This window comes from Typha latifolia, chromosome 4, assembly GCF_019914945.1.
Source record: "Typha latifolia isolate L0001 chromosome 4, TyphaL0001v2, whole genome shotgun sequence".
Taxonomy (NCBI): Eukaryota; Viridiplantae; Streptophyta; class Magnoliopsida; order Poales; family Typhaceae; genus Typha; species Typha latifolia.
In genome coordinates, this window is record NC_133089.1 from 13,829,832 (window position 1) to 13,853,704 (window position 23,873).

Here is a 23,873-nt window from a genome sequence, read left to right on the forward strand (position 1 = left end):
GAGAGAGGGAGACTAGTAATATAGTTTGACATCAAACGAAATTCTTGACCGGGTCAACCAGAGTGGAAGGTAGTTATTTACCTTATTTTAATGCATGAGCTGATAACGGTTCTTTTCCGGTACTAACAAACCGTTATATATCTATGCATGCAGATGAATGGTTTACAAATTGTTGAGGTGGCATTGACAACCCTAGGACATAGATTCACATCTATCTATGAATTAATACTTGAGATGGGTAAACAAATCTATCTCCATATCTAGTAAACGTAAGGTAAATACTTCAACGTTCATCTAAAATTTTGAATCCTAATCTAGTGGCTGTAATATGTGAAGAACATACTAATCCTTCAAAAAGTTTACTCGTGCCGAACTCCCCGATGATATTTTTTTCTTCCATTTAAATTTTCTTGATGTGATAAATCTGACTAGCATTGATGGTAATAAAAAATAGAGTTCAATTTAAATATAATTTTTTTTAATTTCATTTAAATTTGATTCTCTATCTCTATATATTTTTAAATTTTAGTTTAAATTAAATCTTAAATTAATAAGAGATATATGTAAGTAATTAAAAATAATTCAAGAGATATAATTTAGTTAAACTTTCACGGAGTTAGTTATTATGAACGCTATATATATTCTTATTCTCATATTCATACATTACTGTCGGTAATAATAAGAATAATAATAATAATAATTATTATTATTATTATTATTATTATTATTATATGAACATAAATTTGAAAAGGATATATACATAAATAATTTTTTTCCAAGAGTCTACGTACCAAAAAAAAAACTTGTTAAATAGTTACAACGTGAATATATATAAGAGATATTTAAAAGAATATACATGTAAATATCAATTTTAGAAGAGTATATATGCAAATAAGATATTTTTTTCGAATGATATATATGCAAATAAGATATTTTTTCAAATGATATACATGCACAAAATATATTTATTTTTTAAACTGAAATTATATGTAAGAAGAAAATAATCACCTAACAGGCTATAACATAAAATATATATTATTTTTTGAACTGAAATTCTAATTAAGAAGAAAATAATCACCTAATAGGCTTTAGCACTTAGTTTTCATGTTTCTATAATACCCTTAAGAATGTCAAACCATAAAGTCTCTCTTTATCTAAAAAAGATGGTCATATATTAAGTTAATAATGGGGTTCGACCTAATATTTTTTATTAATTATTTTGAGTAAAGAGCTAAGATTAGCTCAGAATCACTTCAGCCAAAAGTGTAGAAGGAGATTAAGTTTATAACCCTAGTTATTAAGAGAGAGTGGATCATCTATATTCACAAAAGTAGGAATATGCTCCAGTCGGCTACTTAGCAGGGTTCCTTCGGCTATGAAAAAATTCAACGCTAAGTTGGCAAATTAACATTAAATAGTTGCAACGCTCTTGATTGAGATAGTGTAGGAGGGAGACTAGAATGCTCGCTTCTTCCACCTCTCATCGACAATGCGAGGGAGGTGAAACTTCATCGTAGGCTCACGATGAAGGACAACGCTTGCATGCATGGCCAGATGGAGGTGATTAAGTAGTTTGTGGATTATTATAAGAATCATCGGGGGCCCGATGTCTAATAGGGAATGGTTCGTCCTAGAGAGGATAAGGCTCTCTTCCATCTCTATCATGGAGGGGGAGGGACTTCTGAAGCCAGTCGCGAATGATGAGATTTTGAAAGCCTTCAGCGATATGCCAAGAGGGGTAAGGCCCCGGGCCTTGATAGCATCCCGGTTGAGGTCTGCGTCAAATCTTCAAGCATGACAACCTCCCAACTCCCAAGTCAATAGGGCAACACTTATATCACCTTGGTCTCGAGGACTAAAAAGCCCACAAACGTAGTATACAAGGTGCTAGTGAAGATTCTGCCTTTGCTACCAAATTTAGTAGAGCATGAGCAAGTGGCCTTTGTGAGAGGCTAAAACATCTGAGATAACATTGTAGCCCAGACGGTGGCGCATAAGCTAACCAATGCTAGGAAGGAGCAACATTTGAGGATGCTAAAATTGAATATGGAAAGGCTTTTGGTCGAGTGAGTTGGGATGTTGTCATTGGAGTTTTAGAGTGCATGAGGTTTTCTACTAAGTGGTGTAGGTGGGTTGGTGTTTGTATCAAGTCGCCTAGGTTTGCCATTCTGGTAAATGGCAGTCTGTCTTGGATCACGCCGCATAGGGATCTTCAATAGGGTGACCCTATATAGCCCTACCTTTTCATTTTTGTGTGTCAAGTTCTCTCTAGCATCCTAAACAAATAGATGGAGCACTATAACACAAAAAAAGGTAGAGTCTGAGCCCTTCGTGGGCCTTTTCTTCCCTTATTTCTTTCTTCCTTTTTACATTCTCTTATTCATTACCCTCTTTAAACATTGAAATATAGGTGCATGCTAGGATTAGAGTGACTCACTTATCGCATAAAAATTTTAGCAAATTTAGGCAAGTGATCTATAAACCCTTGTTATTATCATTTGATATGATGTGTTATAATTTAAATAATCATCTATGACATGATAGTCTATTTACCATAGTGATACCTATTTGTTTAACATGCTACCTGACACAACTACTATTACTTTGATTATTATGTGTATTTATTAGCATGCTTAGACATGATAACTCAAGCACAACGATAAAAGGAATGATCTATATCTCACCAGTACTTAAAACTTTTTAGCTAGTGTTAGGATAGGGGATATTTATATAGTAGAGCCCATGCATTAGGTCTTCGTCTATGGATCTCAAACAATCAAGCAGCCGTTTCGTTAGATGATGAGCTATATTTACAATCGATTTAATAAGAGTCAACCCTTTAGGGAATCTAAAAGAGAGTAAAAGTTGTAGAATAATGTAGACCAAGCATACCTGATGATATAGGGTGAGTGTATTCTTAAGCGATGACTTTTGATTTACCGCACGATAGTGTGAAAGAGCTAGAAGCTCAGAGATTAGTGTCAATGTATGATACTAACTCATGTGGTGGGCTTACAACTGGGTCTATAGTTTGTGATGACGGACGACTGATCAATGTTGTTCGTCGGGTGACTGGCAGACGATTCCCCATCCTTGAGGGACCAGTATGATTGTCGAGTATAGGTGTTGATGGTTGAAGGCTCGTGTGGGAGGCGCACCATGCATAAGTGGTGGCTAGGGCTCGCGGGAGTCATGTCAGACCATGCTAACTAAATACATGAAATGCATGTTTTATTTTACGTTCATGATGATCAATTGCGTAATTGTGCATGCATTCTTCTTTCTGGGTGTATTTTATACATAATACTTGACTAGTGATAATTGCCACTTGCTAAGTGTTAGGTTCATTCTGTGTTGATATATGATGCAGATAATTGACACCCTAGCAGGATATTTGGCGGCAATTTACCTTGTAGGGCATTAAGCTCGTTTTCTTTCATGTTCTTTTTGTACTATTTATATAAAAGGTTTATATTACCTCTTTATTGTATCTTACTTTTAGCATATAGTCTTTTAAGGGTCTCTGCTCTTATGGTTGTATTTGGATGGATTTGTTATAGCTTGTATGAACATATTTGCTTTCATTAAATTTTTAGGGTCTTCTTTATTTTTGATGGTATGTTGTTGGACTCTTGATCCTCACGTGACGTTCAGGGTGACCTCGTGAGAAGCACGTGGCAGGATCAGGTTATTACAAGCACGGCCTGTTGACTGGTTTTAGGGTAGGAGATATCATATGTCACACCTACTCTATATGGATGACCTATTGTTGATGGAGCACGCATCCCCAACAATGCGAGGGAGATTCTAGATTGCCTTCAGACCTACTCTAAGACTACCAACTAGCACATTAACATGGCAAAACCAAAGCTTTTCTTGCCGGTCTGGATCGAGGAGGAGCTGGCCAACTTGCTCTATAGGGAGCTGGCTTTATCTTCTTTCAAGATTGCCTTTCATTTACTTTGGTGTCCCCATCTCAAGTCCCCGAGTTCACGTGAGGGATCTCTAATGGCTGGTCGTGAGGGTTGCTCGAAAACTAGCTAGGTGGAAGCATGCTTGTCTCTTGTTGGCAGGGCGACTAACCTTGCTAACTTCTACCCTTCTTATAATCCTCACATATTGGCTAGGTTGTTCATGGATCTCGGCTTTTGTGCTTGAAGCTATCAAAAGAATAGCAAGAGCCTTCCTCTAGGATAACGGTAAGGGAAAGGAGTTACATTTCCTCATCAACTAGGACACCATAACTTCCCCCTGCATGAAGGGAGGACTCGGGGTCCAGCGACTCAAGGCTGCACATCAAGCCTCTTAGCCAAGCAGGCTATCCAACTCGTCAACACAAGCAGTGCACCTTAGATCCAAATCATGCATACAAAGTATGGACATTTGTATTTGTGGGCTCAAAATGAAAGGAGAGACATGTCCTGGATATGGCGTTTGCTATGCCAAGCCATAGAGTCTATTAAGATGGGATGTCAAAAGCTTATCGAAAATGATAGGGGCACTTTGGCAGTGGATGACCTATGGTTGTCATCGGTGCCTTGGAGATGGGCAACCTAAAGTCATCCACCAAAGCTTCACAGAGGAGGGCATAAACAATGGCAGAGTTGATGTGGTCGGAAGGAAACTCTACACATAGCCTCATGGGGGCTGTGGGGGAGGAGCTAGCTTTTGAAATTAAGGCGCTCCTATTGGGCACCTCCACCATAACGAATACATGGATATGGTGGGGACACCCGGCGAAAGTCCCAAAAACAAGCTTCATTTACTAGTTCTGGTCCCGAAAGCGGCAAAGGAGCGGCTTGACATGAGGGTCATTTGGACTTTGCAGGTGGTGCCGAAGGTGAGCATGTTTTGCAGGAAGATCATCTGCAATCGCCTACTAATGAAAGTGTTGTTACATGCAATTAGAGTTGGCGAAAGTGATCGATACTGTCTATGTGGGTTGTTCATGAAATTTGCGAACCATCTACTATTTACATGTCACGATAGTATGGAGGTTTGGAGAGCGGTGGAAGCGATCTGGAGCAACGGGAGTCACCTTATTGGCAAGGTGGAGTTTGACTAGATGGGATGTTCAAAAAATGTTCAACGGGAGTCACCTTATTGGATCAAGTTAAATGCTGATGGGATGTTCAAAAATGTTGTCTATCAAGTGGGGGCTAGGGTTGTTGTTCAAGATGATCCTAAGATGCCGAGGTTCGTTAGATAGGAACTTGTCCTCGTGTCCCCTTTGTTCATGGAAGCTTGGGCTTTGAGAACAAGTTTGGATGGTTCACCCCCAACTTTTAGGTGGAGGTTGAGTCTGACTTAAAATCTTATAAGAATCTTGAAGGGAGAGAGTGTTCATGGTAGGTTAGGAATATAATCTACAATTGTAAGTCCATTCTTACGAATTTGATAGGGTTTAAAGTGGGCATGTTTATAGGAAGGATAACGTGGTAGGTGACTGGGCAGCTCACTAGGGTATAAATTCCGTACAAACTATCTATCTTGGTAAATCGATACCACCCGAAGTGTAATTTTTGATTGACATTGACCTTTCCAAGCTCGACTCTTTTTAAAAAAGAAATAAAATTAAAATCTTCTACTGCAACGTCAGCCAATCAAAACTCGCCATGTACCCCTTCACGCATCTCTCTCTCTCTCTCTCTCTCTCTCTAAATTCTCCTCTTTCGAGACTCTTCGTCTTCCCATCCTCGAATCTCGATTTCGAGGGGTTTTTTTTGTTTTATTTTTTTCTTCTATCTTCTTTTCTTGTTTCCCCTTTCGAATCCCTAAAACGTTCCCTCTTCGATTTGAATTCGGCCGCCTTATAATCGTCTTCTTCCCCGAAGAGAAACCCTAGGTCGAAGAAATGATGCAGCAGCAGCGGCTCAAGCAACAGCAGCAGCAAGCTTTGATGCAGCAAGCTGCTCTATTGCAGCAGCAGCAGCAGCAGCAGTCTCTCTACAATCACCCGGGACTCTTGGCCGCTCCTCAGGTCCCAAACACATCAGAATCGCCTAAAAGATTAATATTTGAGTCTTCCTCCTTCAATTTATTGAACTTTAGATAGATTTCTTGCTCTTTTAGGTTTAAGAGTTTGTGTTTTGGTGTTTTTTTTCTGCTTGGCGATTATGTCTTATGGATGATTTTTTTTTTGGTGTGGGGGGTACGAAATTAGCGTCCTGGTGCTTTCTACTATGGGCATTTTCTTGGTTACTTTTATTTCTTTTCTCTTTGCAGTTCATTTTAATTTTTTTTTTTTCATTGAGTTACTTTATAGTATTTATCAGTGACTAGCTTTTCATCAACTCATTGTGGTTTTCTAAATTCACCTTTCAGACTTGCAAATCTCTTTTGGGTTCTCACTTTGATCTCGTAAATAAACTAAATCACGTGAAGTCCTGTTAAAATATTCAGAGAAACTTAACTAGCTATTATGTGAGCTTGAAGATTCTTCAAATACGTTTGACTGTTGGAGAAGGAAATTTTTTGGGGTTTGAAATGGCCAGCTTTGAAGATTTGTCTTATTCCTCCTTTAGTTCTCGATGCCAAATATTCCTTCAATTTGTAAGTCCTCTTCAGGAGTAGGTTTGTGCAGAGTGCTCCACATTTGCTATTTGGCTCCTACTAAATAGGAAACAGGGGGTCAGAAGCATTGCCATATTCTTTATTAGTCTCCTTGCTTAGTTTTTCTTTTGATTTGTTATAGAGTTGTAAATTCATGTGTTTTATTTGATGTAGGTTTGCTAGTATTTTCTCTTCAGTAGGTTAGGTTTTTTTATTTTTCTGGGGGATCTTTTTTGTTGTTGTTTGTTTACACTTTTATTTTGCAGATTGAGCCAATTCTAAGTGGAAATCTGCCTCCTGGGTTTGATCCGAGTACATGCCGCAGTGTGTGAGTGTTGCTAGGAGAATTTACTTTGTTTCTTCATTTTCCTAACTTGATGTGCTCATGGGAACTGGCAAGTAGCTGTAGACCATTTTTTTTTTTTTTTTTTTTTTTTTTTTTTGTTTCATTGCTGAAGAGTCTTCACAACATTATTGATACATAGATGTTAAGCTATTGGGAAGAATGGACAATGTGATAATATTTGTGACACATCTCTTTCTATCATTAAATGAGTTTCTTTTCAAAGGATTCATTTTTTACAATTGGTTAAGGCCATATTATTAGCTAAAAATGTTCACCAAATTCTTGCTAGAAAAAGGAAGTCTTTGTATTTTTATGATTTTTATAATTTATGCTTCTTTTAAGCAATATAAATTATTGACGTTATGGTTGATTTATCACTTCGTGCATTTCTGGTAAAAATATAGGTATGTTGGCAATGTTCATGTTCAAGTAACTGAAGCACTACTTCAAGAGGTTTTCCAGAGTACTGGCCCGGTTGAAGGATGCAAGCTCATCAGAAAAGAAAAGGTTAATTTTAAGACGTACTTGAGGAATGCATAATGAAAAGTTTAGGAATTTAAATCAGATTAAAGTTTCTTCCTATATTCTTTATCCCTAATTGCATGTTAACAATCAATCTTCAAATCATATATGGCATGTGCTATTAGATGTTGCTTCTAGCTTCTTTATACTTTTGATCTGGAAATAACTTGGTACCATTGCAGCATTTAATAACTAGTGAAAGTATTTTGCAAGTACGACTTCTCTGCAACGTCTTACCTGTGAAAGCAGGATAACTGATAACTAATTCTAATGATCTGGAAATGTATATAGTATCTACAAAGGTCTCACCACTGTGCTGCAAAATCAATCTGATTAGTCATTTGTTAATCTCGTTATGCTATGCTAGTACTAGTTCTGTTAGGATACTTCTGATATATTGTAATTTTGGTTATTCGGTTTATTCTTGCAGTCATCCTTTGGTTTTGTCGACTACTATGACCGCAGATCTGCTGCACTTGCAATCATAACACTCAATGGAAGACAGCTGTAAGTTACATACATTCTTGTTTGTGTCTTGCCTCGAACAATCCTTTCATGTTTAACCTCCAATTGCAGTTTTGGCCAGCCTATTAAAGTTAATTGGGCATATGCTAGTGGGCAGAGAGAGGACACGTCAGGTTTTATTTATAAGAACTTTTTATTCCAAACAATTTGCCATTGTACTGCAGCTTACTTTTGCTGTGTTCGAGGGCTCATGTTCTTGATTACTTTCTGTAGGGCACTACAACATTTTTGTTGGGGATCTTAGCCCAGAGGTCACTGATGCGACCTTATTTGCATGCTTTTCTGTGTACTCCAGCTGCTCGTGAGCATATAACAACTTTCCTTTTGTTTTTTCTTGTTGATTGAACCATTTGTTTGATGATATAATGACTTTCCTTGCTTAGATTAGTAATCACTTGCCGATTAGAATATAATGTTGTGCTAGAAAAATGTGAACTGTTGGTTTTTCTTGTAGAGATGCTAGGGTCATGTGGGACCAAAAAACTGGGCGTTCAAGAGGATTTGGCTTTGTTTCTTTCCGGAACCAACAGGTGAGATTACTAACGTAATACAGAATTACTAATGTAATACAGACTATTCTTCTGAAAAATATATGTTCTTGATTATCAGTAGCTTATGTCGGTAATTCTTTCTGGCAGGAAGCACAAAGTGCTATAAATGACTTAACTGGTATGTGCCATTATCATAGCTTGAAAGTTGCTTCAAACTAGAAAATATGTGGAAAAGTCTTTCGTTTTGTTCTTCGTGTCTTCTTTCTTCTTATTTTCTTTACGTTGAGAGATGGGTTGGTTGAATTGTTTCTTTCTCTGTGCAATCTGCGAACCATAGAAAGGACTTGATTTTTCTGTGGACTCCCTTTCATCTTTTTGATATGATAATTCTTATTTATGGAAAACCAGACTTTTCACGATAGCGTGTCCTTATCCTTTGCAGGCAAGTGGCTTGGCAGCCGCCAGATCCGTTGCAACTGGGCTACAAAGGGTGCTAATGCTAGTGAAGACAAACAGAATTCAGATTCCAAGAGTGTGGTGGAACTGACAAATGGTTCAGGAGGTATGCACTTTGTAGCTGTATAAAATGAAGTGTTCTCATTAAGAAGGAATATAGTTTTGAAACAAATAGGGTTTGCTTGTTTCCAAAAGGATAGATAATTTGCAAATTTGCAATGGTTAACTGTACTTTGAGTTTTCCCCATTTGATGTTATGTACTGATAACCAGTCTGACACTTCTCCTCCTGTTTTAAATTTAGTAGCCAGGGAATGTCATTTAGGTATGCAGTATTATTATTTGTTTGATATATTAACTATAGATATGTTATTCTTGATCACTTTTCTCTGAAATGCAGTTCTGATTTTGTTGATTCTCTCAGTTTGTTAGCAGGTTCCGTATCCATGTTATCTATGTGTTAGACTCTTGAGTTTTTCTGCAAAATAAGTATTTTTTTCAAATTTATTGGAGAGAGAGGTGAGTTCCCAGATTAATTCGAGTGGTAGGTTCATGTCAAATGAACCACATTTGATGAATCACTCTCAAGGTCAGAATTTCTTCTCTTGGTTCTCTTCACCTAATGCACAGAGAAATGTTGACTTTGATGGTGATTCTCTTTCACCACAAGCGGTTTTACCTATTCCTCTGAAAAGTTAGGAAACTTACTTATTCCTCTAGTAAGTTTGAAAAATTGATTGAGGTTGCAAGATAAGGCCAGAGTATCTTTGGTTGTTTTGATGAGAACCCTTGCATCTCTGTTAAATTTCTTATATTCTATTATTTATTATTAGTTTTATGTGTCTCCAACCAATATTTTAGAGGCTCTGAGTTTGAGAATGTAAAGAAAACATACTAACTTGGGAGGAAATTTGCACCTTTTCAAGCTCATACTAAAGTAGTATAACTTTTTTCTCATCGAGCAGACTGCCAGTTAGTAGTTTATGCATGCCCGAGTATTTGGCTGATTTTGGTTTTCTCTGTACTGCATATGTCTGATTTATGTTAAAACTTATTTTGTTCTGTTTGGAAGCCTCTTCTCCATGAATTGACTAGTTTCATCCAATTACTGGTAATTGATGTCAATCATTTCATCATCTACTTTCTTACTTTATTAGAGGGATTCAAGAAATGCACAAAAATCTTTACCAGTTTACCTTTATTTTCCTGTTAAAAGTATTTTTACCTGCAAAATCTTCCTTGGGCAGACAATAGCCAAGAGAATGCAAATGATGATGGTCCAGAAAATAACCCACAATATACAACGGTCTATGTGGGCAACCTTGCTCATGAGGTAAGTGACTTCTCCCCTTTTTGATCATTGATCTCTATTAGTGGCCACTTTGTTTAGCATATAGAAGCTGCTGCTTATTTGTATATACCTATGCTATTAAAAAATGGAAGGGGTTATTGGCTACAATTTCTAAAAAATGGAAAATTTAAACTTGAATTTAGATAAGTATTCAAGTACATTGTTTGTCAATATTGTTTCACACTTGATATATTAAAATTAGTAAAATTGAGCAACCAACCTGTTATGCTTTGAAGATTTCTTTATTAGATCTTTACTTGCAGAAATACATTTTATTTTGTATTTTTAATTCTACTCTTACCTTTTAATTTAACAAATTGCAGGCTACACAAGTTGATCTCCATCGTCATTTTCATGCACTTGGTGCTGGGGTAATTGAGGAGGTCCGTACTCAACGTGATAAAGGGTTTGGCTTCGTGAGGTACAGTAACCATTCAGAAGCTGCCCTTGCAATTCAGATGGGTAATGGTCGAATTCTATGTGGAAAGCCAATTAAGGTATTATCTGATCTTCCTTAATACCACAAATTTGAGTGTATCATTCTTTTACAGATGAAATGAAGCTTGTATAGATGTTAGGAGTTGTGATGTATGGAAGCATATTCTTTGCTTTCTAGGAGATATTGAAAGCTTGTGTTGAGGATGAACGAGTCTGAGGCAATGTGTAACCTGTTAATTTCTGTGTTGTTTATGGAATTATAATATGCTCCAAAATCATATAGTATAGCTAGTAACAATGGTTTCTACGAGTGAGGGATGGATAAAAACTTGTATCACTAAAAACAGAAATTTTGGAAGAAGCCAAATTTGCTTCTCAGTACTAATGAGGTGGGTTTCTGCTTAATCTTTCTTGGACCGCATGATTTTCTTTATGAACTGTCTGAAATGATTGTGGGCTTGGTTATTTCACTGTTTGTTCTTGTTTTGGTAGATCTTTTCTTTAGAATGTAGAGTGGAAGTAGGGACAATATTGATTAAGAGAGATATGTGCATGTGATCCTGTTCATATTTGTCCTTAGTGTCAATCATGTATATCTACATGCCAACTGCTAGTACAATAAAATATACTGTTAAATAGTGCTTGAAGAAACAGGATAGTCTTAGCCGATTATTGCTTGGGCTTTCTAGATTCGTGCATTACTGGGGCTGTAACTTGTCACACATGCAGTGCTTAAATGTGCATAATGTATTAACTCTGTCTATTTCTTTTTCTTGATGTTATGCGCTAGCTTACATTAAATAATGGTGATATGTGCAACTTAGTTTGATTTTCTGCTGTTAATGCTCCTGCCTCATTTGTTTTTCAGTGTTCCTGGGGAAGCAAGCCAACTCCACCTGGGACAGCTTCTACACCACTACCTCCTCCTGCTGCTCCCTTTCCTGGGCTCTCAGCAGCGGACCTCTTGGCCTATGAACGCACTCTGGCACTAAGCAAAATGGCTTCCAGTCAGTCACTGATGCATGCTCAGGGTCAGCATGCTCTGAAGCAAGCTGCAATGGCAATGGGTGTCGGAGCAAGCCAGGCTATCTATGATGGTGGTTTCCAGAACGTTGGCTCGTCGCAGCAGCTTATGTATTATTAAGTATTTGCTCCATGACCCTCCCAACTATCAACTTTTATATATCCCTTAGCACTAAGGAAATTTCTCTTGCATTTCTTTTCTTTCTTCTATACTTTTGATCTCTACAGTATTGTTAATTTGATGGTTATGTTCGCCAAATGGTGTACCAATATATGAATGTAGGCACTGTTTGTAGGACTGACAAACTTTTGGGGAAAGGAATCATAAAGCCTTATTTGTTGGTATATTTGGATTATATGCCCAATTGTAAGAGTCTATACTACTAAACTATTTTTGGCACTGAAATTTAATATGCATGTTTTCCTAGTGTATAGGCAGTTCCTAACCAGAACACTTGGATGGATTGGAATTGAGGCTGGTTGTAGTATGAAATTACAACATATTGAAACGATTTACATGTATTCGGATAGTAAAATGGTTCTCTTTTTACTGAATTATTCTGTTCTTATGAGTAGTGTCTAGTACTGTTCAAAATTGTTGACTCAATTGCTCCACTCTTACTCTTTCGTGAAGTTAGATTTAAGGTTTGAGTTAATTATGGAGATTCTCGTATCCCTTGAAATAGTTACCTTGCTCATACGAGAAACAAGTTTTAGCATAAACAGGTGTATATTATGGAGATGTCAAATGAGGGCCACTCTGATGATTCTTGGATCTTGCAGTAAGCTCCTTTCTTACAAGGAATAATATAAACAGAATGCCATACAGCATTACAAGGATTGGATTTTCCATGGACCAAAAATATTGCTGCAAATTTAAAAGGGAAATTTTGCAGCCGAGGCAGCTGAGATCTGCTACCAGAATTACAGGCTCAGTATTATAGCACAACAGAAAAACTTGAAAATATAAAAGGAAATACGACCAGGATCATTACATTTAATTAGAAACATGCTATACTACCAAAACTGCACAAAACTTTACATCCTACAGAGCTATTACAACATACAGCTTTTGCATGAGCCGCCAAATGTTGGGAGATCAGAGTTGTGAACATGTTACAGGTTAACTATAACAAACCTAGAGATCTATTAACAGATAACTAATTGGACCATACATGAATGAGACCATGCTTGTTGCCAGTGTAGATCTCATTCTTGTCCTCATCGTAGAATAGAGCAGTAACATCTTCGAGCGCTTCCTGAACCGTACTCCTGATAGAAGAATGGCTTGATTCTCCACTTCTGTGAGGACAAATCTGGAGAGCTGGATCATTAGCAGATATCTTGGCAATGCACTTCCCTGTCAGGATGTTGCTCATGTTGATGGATCCAACAGTAGAAACTGCAACAATGAATTTCTTTCAAGTGAATCTGCCGTAATATATGGAAGAAACAACATCTGACATCTCATGGTTATTGAATGAAAAGTTGTATTTTGCAACAAAAAAAAAAAAGAGTAGATATACCTTCGCCTTCATCACATCCTTGCTCAGATTTGCAGTAGGAGATAATCAAATCCTGGTCAGTTGTGATGTAAATATTATTGGTATTACAATCAGGATGCCACAGCAGATGATCCTCAAAAGAAGTAACTAGCTCTCCACGGAAATTCCAAACAGCAACTGTTCTGTTCCGGAATGTCAAGAAAAGATGGTTCTCATACAGGAAGATGAATGCTGCAGGGGTCATGAAGTCTATCCGGCTAACTTCAGTCAATGCTGAATTTCTTACCTTTTTAAAGATTGGAGATTTTTAGTAACCAAAGGATAGAAAAAGTACGATAAATGAAATGGAGGGAAGGCTAGAAGTACATACATCAAGAATCTGGAGGTTTTCATTTTCTTGCTTCACCAGAAGCTTCTCATTGAAAAGCTCAATAAAGTCGATCTTCTTGTTGCGATGCAACAAGTGGTTGAAAGACTTCAACACTGTTCCATCTTCAATTGACAGTATCTTCAATGGAACATAACCAGGTGTTCGATCAAATATTAACAGCATTATTCCTGGACTGCTAACCAAACAAATAAGAACGTCTAAGAATGAGAACTGTGAAAGAGATTATATATATATATATAGTAAACCTAGGAAGAATACAATAAACACATGAAAGAAGAAAAAAATAATAACCTGATCTTTATCTCATGCACATTCTTATCAGATATCGAGTACAAAAATGAGTAGTTCTTTAAGTCAAAAACCTTGTAGATGCTGCAAATATCAAACAGAAACATATAGTAGGTTATAAATTATCTTGATCATGATTGAAGATAGCAGAATTTCCTATTGAAGGAGATTGCTCACCCATCCTGTGCTGAGTACGTAAGCACTTTCGCATTTACATCGTCAAATTCAACAAAACCAGGCCATTTAAGTGATTCAGTTTCAAAAAGCGGGTACCCAGCATTTAGTTGATTCCTCCTGATATACCTGCCAGAATTTGAAAATAAATTCTAAAAATGATAAATAAGTAGTCATGCAATCAAAGATTCAGTTGAAACACTGACGACTATAGCAAAATAATGGTATATTGTACCATTCTAATCTGTTGATTGTTTACCTTATATTTGTAACCAAATTATATAGGCAGATTATAACTATAGTAAGTTGATGTCAGCCATTGGCCAGGCCAAGAGATCACTATGCTTACGAATAAATGACACAAGTGTGGTTTTCTCTTCTTGCCTGGCTAGAATTTCATGCGAATCTAAAGGTCATGCACCCATGCTATAAAGTTATGAATATAGCCAACTACAGCATGGATAGCAAAGAGAACTCAAAGGTCCAAACTATAATACCCTAGTAAGGGGAAAAAACCATATTGTCATTTTGACAACAGAAGAACTGATGTGACTAATTATCAAAAGTTAGACAACTCTCCCAAAAAAAAAAACGGCATACAGCAAGTTAGTAAAGATAGCTATGGTCTATACAATTCTGCCAATACAGACTAGGCTGCATGTTTTGGCAATCTGCTATATGAAGCTCATGTTAGATAAGGAGAGTGTGCTAACGGAACAGAGCATCTGCTTTTATATTTACAAGAATAAATCCCTAATGAATTAAACTCTGCATAAATATTGATTCTTACTCTATAGGAGTTGTCCTGCACTTTAAGGAACTGAAGTGATCTGATGCATAAACTGAGACTGTAATAAGCGAATCATTGTTCTTGTTATAAAAGAGGCTTCTAATCACTTCATCTGGGCTTATATTCAGGAAACATATCCTTCTGTTTGTTGCTGCAACAAAGATCAACAAGTCAGTGGCAGTCAGAATGAATTGCAATCTTCATCAGCATGCTACAAATGCAAAAGGCTTACTCCGACTAAAAGCAGCACATAAGCCAGACTGTGCAAGGGCAAATATAACATCCTTTGCTGCAACAATCTCAATGATTTTAGATCTTTTCTTTAAAATTTGTAACTTCACAAATAAATGAACATTATGATCATAGGTATCGAACTCCTCCTGCATCAAGAAGAGGGGACAAAATAGGACTGTTAAAGCTAACAATGCAATTCTTATATGCCACAATAGATAATTCTAAAGCTAAAAAGCAAATAGTAGCGATTTCTATAAAGTTATCCATCTCACACTACATCTGCACAGATTCTGGTGCTCAAGTATCCATAGTTTGGCAGGATAATACTCCAAAATGATGATTCATACATGTCCAAGACATAATCTGATCTTGTTTGCTTCACAGGAATTGATTCGTTTCAGATTCATGCATGATAACAATCTAGTCCAATTATCTCTCATTCTGCTGTGACTGCAGGACAGCTTCAGAAATCAGAACTTCATTGGAACATTAAAAAATTCATATCATTGTTTTCAAAATGCTCATACAAGCAGCATATTAGGTAGAACCACTCTAGGACAGCCTAAACATTGATTAGGCCGTCCACTTAGTTCTTTACATAATGGTATACCAAATGCATATCTTCAAAACTTAGAATTAATCAGAAATATTCCCAATATGATGGATTTTAACAGCCTGCTACTTTCTTAATACTTGAGCACAAGAATAGCTGTGCAGGCCGATGGCACATGCCGACTGTGGCGTCGCCGCCCCATGCAAGAGAGGGAGAAAAACAAGAGAAAGGGAGAGGGAGCTTCCACCACTGCCGATAGTCTTGCCGTTGCTGCCCCTGCTCTCCTCTCTTTCTCTCTCACATGCCCTAACCCAACGTTGAAGACAAGTTAGGATGGGAGGGGTTTAAAAGTACGGATTGGATTGGGTTGAGAATAATAGATCCACAAAGCAAGTCTAACTTAAAGTAGTGAATCAAAGAGAGGAGGTTGGCGATGGTGACAAGGAAAAAGGAGGGCGACAACTTCATGGTGACACTCCCCGTCATTACTCTCCTCCTTAGGCTGCTTTGTAACGATGGATCAATGCTAAGAGGTGAGAAGAGGGATGTCGTGTGGCACCCCTCGTGCCGCATGCCGATACTAGACCAACACAACCATCATTGGTTGAGCATGCTCTTATCTATTGTTGGACCTCCGCTGAAAACACAATTCTTTGATTTTGTTTCATGCATTAATATTGTAGTTTATAATTCATATTTAATGGTTTTTAATGTTTAAGCTGCCATGATTTCTGGAATCAAAATGTTTGCTCAGGAAGAATTGACTATGTCTAAAACATGATATTGGATAAAGGGTTTTCCTATCCCCCAACTTGACCAGTTTTTCCACTTCATTATTTAGTGTTTGTGTGTATATATCTTATCACATTAAATTGCATTAGTGTGTCTTGTGTAATGTTTGCATCTTGCACTCTCCTTTGTTATTCCTAGTTATGGAAACAGCAGTACCACAGATCAGAGTAAGGTCGGATGCAACTTGCCCTATTTCTAACTTGCAACTTCTATTTTGGCCAATAATTTGACAAATACTACAAGTAATTTCTAGACAAATGACATAGGATGGCAACTCAGTTTGTCACTTCTTCTATTCTTTTCACCCTTGTCTAGTGCTCTAGCAAAACCATTCTCTTTTTTTGACGTGATAAACAAATTCACTCCAACTAAATATTACATATATCTTTTCCAACTCCAAAATTTCCTCACCTTGAACTAATTTATAACCAGCCATGGAAAAGAGAATCTCAAAAAGTCGTGTGTTTATTCCCGCAACGCAAACACAACAAACTCTAGTAGAAACACATCGATAAAAACAAGCTTCCAGAAACAAATCTAGCCACAGAAAAAAAAAACCCTAAATCAGGCCAAATTGCAGGCTCCCCAAGCGATCATTTTATTAAAATTTTCTTGAACCAAGAATGCAATCAGAAATTGCTCAAATATTTCAGCAACCTAATCACCAAAAAGAAAACCTAAATTTAAATAGGAATCAGATTACAGAGAGAACGGAAGACAACAAATAGACCTGGAGCTGGATGTTGCAAAACCTCTCAGGAGAATTGGAGGCCGCGCCGCGAGCCAGCCGAGGACGGCCGCCGATCTCGCGACGCTGGAGCTTTCGCACTGAGTTCATGCAATCCCGTTCCCGTATCTTCCTCGAATCAGCAGCAGCGGATTTCCCCTTCTCTTTTCCTCGCCTCTTCGCCGTCACTCGCTGGCGAACGCGAAGCATGGATCGCTTGTGGTTCTCCATCTCCCTCCTCCTCCTCTTTCTCCTCCAACTTCGATAGCAAATCGCGAGGCTGAGAAGACGAGAGATCACAGAGGAATTAGGGTTAGGGTTTTCGCAAGCTCCATGAGAGTATGGGAGGAGGAGCGGGGAAAGAGTTTGTTTACTTCGCCGCTGCATTTTGGAAGGGATTTAAAGTCGAGCCGGATGGACTTTGGACTATCCGATAAGCCGTCTATTCGATCCGGCAGTTTTATTTATATATATACCCATTCGAGTTGTTTTCCAATTTCCAGTCAAAAAAAAAATCTTCGTACTATTAAATATTAAAAATTTAACTTCTAATTGTCAAAAATAATAACATGTACAAAAACTAAGAATTTTAAAGAGGTGTTTGTGTAAATATAATGGGATAAATTACAACTTATATTTAAGGATGTCAAAATAAAGTAATTGATTTTAATAAATTAATGCAGGGCTAGATTGCGAATGTATAATATTTTGAATTAATTAAACTTAGACAACCAAAACTATTATTTTTTTTTTATATACATCATCTAAATTCTTTTAACACATAGAGCGAAAAAAATTTATTGAAATACCTCAAGTCGTCATTCATATTAAGTTTTATTTTATTTTTTATCTAATTATCATATGGTAGTATATGAGAAAATTTGACTATTAATAATTATAGCCGCCACGTAGGAAATCTTTCGGATGAGCCGTATTATCCATTCTAAGCCCTCCTAAATGAACGGACCAGATCGTCTCACGATCGACCTCCCATCTCAAGAGAGCACGACTCCTCACCGGCTCCCGGTGCGTTGTCCCATCCTCGAGTATCCGAAAGTGACTTCCCAGTTCCCACCCTCCCCACCATCATGACCAAAACACCCTCCACTCCACGCTGCTCCACGTGAGTCGTGACAAACGATTTGGATGCCATTGTGGTAATTTGACCCCCTACAAGCCCCACAGGTAGAGGGAGATGGGGCCATTTTGGGAATTCTCCCTTGAAAGGCACGGTACACCGGTGCGCTCCACGTTTAGTGCCCGCCGAGCTTATATAGAACACGCATGGGGATCGAAGTTCTCTTGCTTATTTTGCTCTCTCTCTCTCTCTCTGGACCAAAAACTTCTCCGGCTATTCCAAGGTTCCGTGGATTTGGGCTTCTCCTCGGAGGTACATTTCTGTGACTTAATTTTTCACTGCAACAAAATCTCGGAGGTAACGTCTTATTTGAACCACGACGGCCAGGGACTTGCTTTAAAATGGGTCTTGGGTCTCTTTGGTTTATGTTGTTTGACAACTTCTATAACTGCCTGTACATCTTTAGTTACTAGATTTGCTTTGTGAGTGGATTGGAATGGTGTTGCTGTTTGGGATGCCTTTGTTTGTATAAATTGCCAACTTCAACTGTAGAACAAAGGAAGGTTCTTGCCTACTCTGTTTACATTGCTTGAGAAGGTGTAATTGGACTCAAAGTTTGTCCTTTTGTTCTGCTCCTTATCTTTGTAAAATATTTGTGGAGAAAAATGGTATTTTGAAACTAATTGGTGGCTGCACTAAATTATTTTCCTCCAATTAGTTCTATGTTTGTTTCTACTCTGAATGCTATGTCTTTTTGCTAAGGATATTGGGTAGTGCTTAAAAAAATGGACATTGTTTCTTGGGTCTCTTTTGTTTAGGTTGTTTACGATTGTTACAATGGTCGGCTCAATTTCTGGGGCAGTTCGTTTGAAACTTTTGGTTTGTGTAGTTTATTTGGTTATGCTATTTTTCTGTCATATTACCTACCTTATTAGACATTTGCAGACAAAATATATAAACTTACTTGGATGGCTCATGTCAAGTTCATTCAGTTTCTGCAAACTCGATCTTCTTTCTTTTCATTATTGTGGTTTTATGTTGGATATTACATGCCACTAAAAATTTAACTTATTATTCACTTGCAATCATCATCAGATATACAAAAGAAGAGGGCAGGAGGAAAATGGCATCCCTTACTCCGGGAGTACTAATAAAGCTTCTCAAGTACATAAACACTGATGTAAAAGTGTGTGGGGAATATCGATCCATTCTTTTACAAGTTATCAGCATTGTGCCTGCTCTAACTGGCTCTGAGCTTTGGCCAAACCATGGTTTCTTCATAAAGGTGTCTGATTCTTCACATTCAACATATGTCTCTTTGTCTAAAGATGATAATGAGCTTATTTTATCGAACAAACTACAACTTGGACAATTCATCTATGTTGACAAAGTTGAGCCTAGCATCCCTGTTCCTATGCTTCTCGGGGTGCGACCTGTACCAGGAAGAAATCCTTGTGTTGGGAACCCAAAAGATTTGATGCGAATGTCAGTACCTTCTGGTATTCCAGAAGCAGTGGATTATGATGGTATTAAATCAGATGAGCTGTCTGAGGGAGAAAAGGAAAACCCACAAAAGAGATTGGTTATTAAACAGGAGAAGGCTATGGTTGCTTCTCGCTACATGCAAGGTATTTCAAACAATAATGGAAGAAATGGTAGTATGGAGTCTAAAGCTGGCATTGATAAAGTCAATGGAAGCGGAACCTTTCCTGAACTAAACAAGAAGGTTATACCTTCAAAAGTCAAACAAGAGATCAAGTTCCAGGTATGCTTATATTTTGATAGCTTATTAGATGTATAAACATAGTAAGAGTTCAATAACAGAAATCCTAACCAGTGAGTTTCTTTCACCTACTTATATTAGCTTTTTAAAATCCTCTGAGGCATTGTATAGCTCCGATTTGTAGCAATACAATAGTTACAAATACATTCTATTGTCGTATGTTACAAAATCAAAGATCGATATGATGTATTCAAAGCAGGAAAAGTGTATTGTTTCATATGGTTGTTCTCTAAGATCATTTGATTATTACATTTGGTGCTAGTGTTACAGGAGCGGTCTAATGCTACTATGTCTAGTCAGAACAGTTCAGTTACATTGAAGCAGGAAGTTTCCAAAGACAAGAGAAAAGAATCTATGCCAACCAAAACGTGCTCATCTGCCAAGTCTGTTTCTACTGTAAAACAGGCAACATTATCCAATTCAGTTTCCTCTGCAAGCAGTGGCAAAAGAAGAATTCTGGATACCACCCCTTGGGACTCTCTTCCAGCTTGTCTAATCAAAACTGGAAAGGTAAGTAATATATATGTATATGTATATCATCCCCAAACCACATCATATGTTATCTTGGGTAGAGCTTTTGAGTGTATCATGCAGTCAATGATTTTCTTCTTTCTGTTGAACCATTTATAGTTATTGTTGGTTAAATAACTGGATTATTTAGTTAGATGATTGTATGAAGTATAAGCTTGTTTACTTGAGAATTGAGAGAATTTTAATACATAAATTTAAATATTGGAATAAAGTTGGAAGTTTTCCTTGTTTGCAAACTCTAACTAATGTACTGCAAGAAAAATATCCATCATTGATTCTAAATGGCTGATCTTTTTGACATGGGAAAAATAGTACTTACAGCTGACAGCTGTCTCTCTTTAGTGAATCTAGCAGTTACATACTTACCTTAATATTAGACTTGAAAGTTCAGTGTTATAGTATCTTTATCAATTATCAAATGAATCCTTTTTTTTCATTCTTATTTTTTCTTCTCAAATCTCAAAAATTCAATTTTATTTTGGTCTTTCGCCAATGCTATGATCATAAATCTCTTCTTCGGTCCCTCCCTCCCTTGATCTGTTTACTCATTCCTTTCTTTGTATCTTAACAGGGCATTGTGAGAAGAAAAAACATGGCTCTTCTGGTAGCGGCTATGGCCCAAAGAGAAGCAACCGCAGCTGCATCTCTTGTTAAGGGCCTTTGGTGAGTTTGTTGGTTGCAAATTTTCCATTTTCCTTTATAACTTTTTGTGCCAGATTTTATGTTAATTCTTAGTTTACAAGCTTAATCTATATCATGAATTAACTTCAGCTTAAGGTAACTGATGTCCCCAAAGTCTTAAATTATCATCTACTTATATTCTCTTACGTTATTAAATAATAGCAATTAATCATCTTTGGCAACTTAATTCTTCCTTCAGCTCAGTTCTTTCACCTCATAAACGAATGCTTATTCCTTTATCAAGTAAATGCTTCATCTCTCTTCCTGCAAACTGCCAACAAGACCCAGGGTTCATGGGCAGTTCCATTGCCATACAACCTGTTGGCAAAAAATATGGCTCAATTGCTAAATGCTCCAAATCTTTAGAACTAGAGACCATCTTGTTTTCTTAGGCCCTGGTGTCTTTGAGATTAAGGAAGAAAATCCAGAATAGCTATTCTAGATTCTTACTCTTAAAATTATACCTCTAATCTCGAGTAAGGTATTTTAAGGTTTACTTGTAATATGGAATAATAGTATAATAATTACTTTTTATATGATATAAAGTTGAAGTAAAATATAAATTCTAAATAAAAATTGACTCAAATACCTTTGATGTGCTATAGAAATTCAAATTAACTATTCCCATTTCTTATAGACATACAATGCATACTTGAATAAAAAAGGAGATAAATGGGTGGTAAGAAAGAGGAGATAGGTAGAAAAAATTGAGCGAGTTGATTTGTTGAATGACATAGATAGGTGATATAGGAAAGAGGAGAGAAGATTTTAAAAACAATTTTCATAAAATCAAGAATAAAATTGTAATTGAGTTTATGTCTAAAATAATTTGAATAATATTTCTAATCTAGAGTATGAATAATTTGAAATCTCTTTAATTTAGAGTATTATTCCCTAATTTAGAATAAGAAAATAGATAATTTTGAAGCAACTGGGGGCTTAATGAATCTCACTACATAAACTGCCAAAAAACTTTTTTGAAGGGTAAAGTTACATTCAATTTACAATACAATATCAGATGTAAGATATGCACAACAAAAGGTTTTTCTACCTCATTATTTTGTACTTCAAGAATTTATGCTTCCAAAAGGATGCAATTTCTTTTCTTCTCTAGATAATAGATGTCTATGTACATAATTATATAGCATCTCGTATCCTTTAACTATTGATTTGATGTCCTTAAAAGTATCTGCTTAGTTACTTGGTTTTCAATTATAGTAGGCACTTCAATACACGTAATTATACAGGGTATGTTACTGTATATAACTGGAACAATGTGGATCACTGAGATAGAGATGATGTGCTCCTTCTCAGAGATAGAAAGTTTTAATATTGCTTCTTATTTTTCTGATTTTTCCAGCTTATAATTACTTCTACTTTTCCTGATTTTCCAGCATATTTGCTGATCTACGTAAGTCCGCTACCGAGGTGAATCCCCAGGTCTCTCTTACCAAGTTCTTTCAGCTGCAACAGGTCATAAATCATCCAATTGGAGTCGTTCAAAGGCATAACTCTGAAATAACTAAACAACCATCATTGAACAAGGAGAAGTTGAACAAGAAAGATTCAGTTCCTCACAACAGAACTGTTGTAACTGCTCCAAAGCACTTGGAGGAACAGCAACCTTCAGCAAATGAAAAGATTGAGTGGGCTAGTAGGGATGGTATGAAGGAGATCCAAGAAGTGTTGTGTACCCTCAGGAAAGAATCACAGTCATGGTTCTTGAATTTCTTGGAGGGTGCTCTTGAAACTGGGTTTAAGTCAGAGTCTCAAGTTAAAAAGATTACAAAGGATCAGTTTGGAAGGCACTCGAAGGACTCCGATGAGCTGATTGCAGTTACATTATCACAACTGAAGGATGCGAGCAATTGGTTAGATCAGCTCTGCAATGAGGTAGGCAGTACCCCGGACGGATTGGCCGAGACCATTGATCGCTTGAAGCAAAAGATTTATACTTGCTTACTTGGACATGTCGAATCGGCTGCATCAGCGCTTGAAGGCCGAACTAGTTGTCGTTAATTATTGTAAAGAGTGCCTTCTTTGGCAGCGCTTTGATTCTTAGCTTAGTAAATTATCTGACTGCACTTCTATTTATCTGAGACAGAATTGTGCCAGGAAATCTCCAAATTGAAGAAAAGATACGGTGATCTGCTTAGATTTTTTTTTTTGTATTATTTCCTAAAATAATGAATCTGCTGATAAAAGGACGTAGTCAGAAAGATTTCTACAGAGAAAAGGATATAAGTTGTGGCTGCTCAAAGGAAATTGATTGTATATGTGAATTATTTTTGTAAAGCTACTCTTTTCTACTTTCTAAGATGTAAAAGGCTATTCTTTTCATCATCTCACGAAAATTCAATTACTAGTGCAGTTATCTCTGTCAAATTCTAAACTATGATTCGCCTTTTCTGACAGATATATCACGTAAAGCTCATCTTTTTTACCATTTTAAATGGAAATATGAAAAATAGGTTATCTATAGATCAAAGGATGCTGAACAAATTGTTTTTATGCACAGCAGTCTCCTTACTAAGATGATCTTGTGAAGGCATTTAATGTCAAATGTGCGTGGTAAATCCGTAGACTTTAATGTGGAAATAGAAAAAAGTTTAGGTAGATCTAGATATCATTCTTAAACTTTAT

The 23,873-nt window shown here is 36.9% G+C and overlaps 3 protein-coding genes across 4 annotated transcripts; 2 read left to right on the forward strand and 1 right to left on the reverse strand.

Moving 5' to 3' along the window:
* The first annotated feature begins 5,612 nt into the window (after positions 1 to 5,612).
* LOC140785542 (oligouridylate-binding protein 1-like) lies at positions 5,613 to 12,048 on the forward strand. Its single transcript, XM_073133420.1, has 12 exons — positions 5,613 to 5,980; positions 6,819 to 6,880; positions 7,303 to 7,405; positions 7,851 to 7,927; positions 7,997 to 8,058; positions 8,159 to 8,246; positions 8,400 to 8,475; positions 8,584 to 8,614; positions 8,879 to 8,998; positions 10,139 to 10,224; positions 10,566 to 10,739; positions 11,549 to 12,048. Exons 1-12 carry the CDS (start codon positions 5,855 to 5,857, stop codon positions 11,822 to 11,824), a joined length of 1,281 nt encoding a protein of 426 aa, XP_072989521.1. The 5' UTR covers positions 5,613 to 5,854; the 3' UTR covers positions 11,825 to 12,048.
* Positions 12,049 to 12,670: 622 nt separating this feature from the next.
* Positions 12,671 to 17,523, reverse strand: LOC140785543 (uncharacterized). 2 transcript variants are annotated; one of them, XM_073133422.1, is made up of 8 exons: positions 17,161 to 17,523; positions 15,084 to 15,231; positions 14,852 to 15,002; positions 14,065 to 14,190; positions 13,891 to 13,971; positions 13,579 to 13,771; positions 13,230 to 13,494; positions 12,671 to 13,105 (listed from the first exon to the last, which is right to left on the reverse strand). In XM_073133422.1, exons 1-8 carry the CDS (start codon positions 17,386 to 17,388, stop codon positions 12,864 to 12,866), a joined length of 1,434 nt encoding a protein of 477 aa, XP_072989523.1. In that variant the 5' UTR covers positions 17,389 to 17,523; the 3' UTR covers positions 12,671 to 12,863. The 2 variants fall into 2 exon arrangements, with proteins under 2 accessions (XP_072989523.1, XP_072989522.1); XM_073133421.1 differs by having other exon boundaries at positions 13,579 to 13,774.
* An 889-nt stretch (positions 17,524 to 18,412) lies between these two features.
* LOC140785449 (uncharacterized) lies at positions 18,413 to 23,573 on the forward strand. The gene is made up of 5 exons (XM_073133267.1): positions 18,413 to 18,547; positions 19,331 to 20,000; positions 20,289 to 20,528; positions 21,121 to 21,212; positions 22,625 to 23,573. Exons 2-5 carry the CDS (start codon positions 19,359 to 19,361, stop codon positions 23,247 to 23,249), a joined length of 1,599 nt encoding a protein of 532 aa, XP_072989368.1. The 5' UTR covers positions 18,413 to 18,547; positions 19,331 to 19,358; the 3' UTR covers positions 23,250 to 23,573.
* Positions 23,574 to 23,873: the final 300 nt, after the last annotated feature.

Bases quoted from the DNA above. Each gene is read 5' to 3' on its own strand.
- LOC140785542 (XM_073133420.1), top strand. From the start codon at position 5,855: ATGATGCAGCAGCAGCGGCTCAAGCAACAGCAGCAGCAAGCTTTGATG. The intron at 8,476-8,583 runs GTGAGATTACTA...TCTTTCTGGCAG, and splicing joins TTTCTTTCCGGAACCAACAG to GAAGCACAAAGTGCTATAAA. The intron at 10,225-10,565 runs GTAAGTGACTTC...AACAAATTGCAG, and splicing joins TGGGCAACCTTGCTCATGAG to GCTACACAAGTTGATCTCCA.
- LOC140785543 (XM_073133421.1), bottom strand. From the start codon at position 17,388: ATGGAGAACCACAAGCGATCCATGCTTCGCGTTCGCCAGCGAGTGACG. The intron at 15,003-15,083 runs GTAAGCCTTTTG...TCTTTGTTGCAG, and splicing joins ATGTGCTGCTTTTAGTCGGA to CAACAAACAGAAGGATATGT. The intron at 14,191-14,851 runs GTAAGAATCAAT...AAATTCTGGCAG, and splicing joins TGCAGGACAACTCCTATAGA to GTATATCAGGAGGAATCAAC.
- LOC140785449 (XM_073133267.1), top strand. From the start codon at position 19,359: ATGGCATCCCTTACTCCGGGAGTACTAATAAAGCTTCTCAAGTACATA. The intron at 20,001-20,288 runs GTATGCTTATAT...CTAGTGTTACAG, and splicing joins AACAAGAGATCAAGTTCCAG to GAGCGGTCTAATGCTACTAT. The intron at 21,213-22,624 runs GTGAGTTTGTTG...CTGATTTTCCAG, and splicing joins TCTCTTGTTAAGGGCCTTTG to CATATTTGCTGATCTACGTA.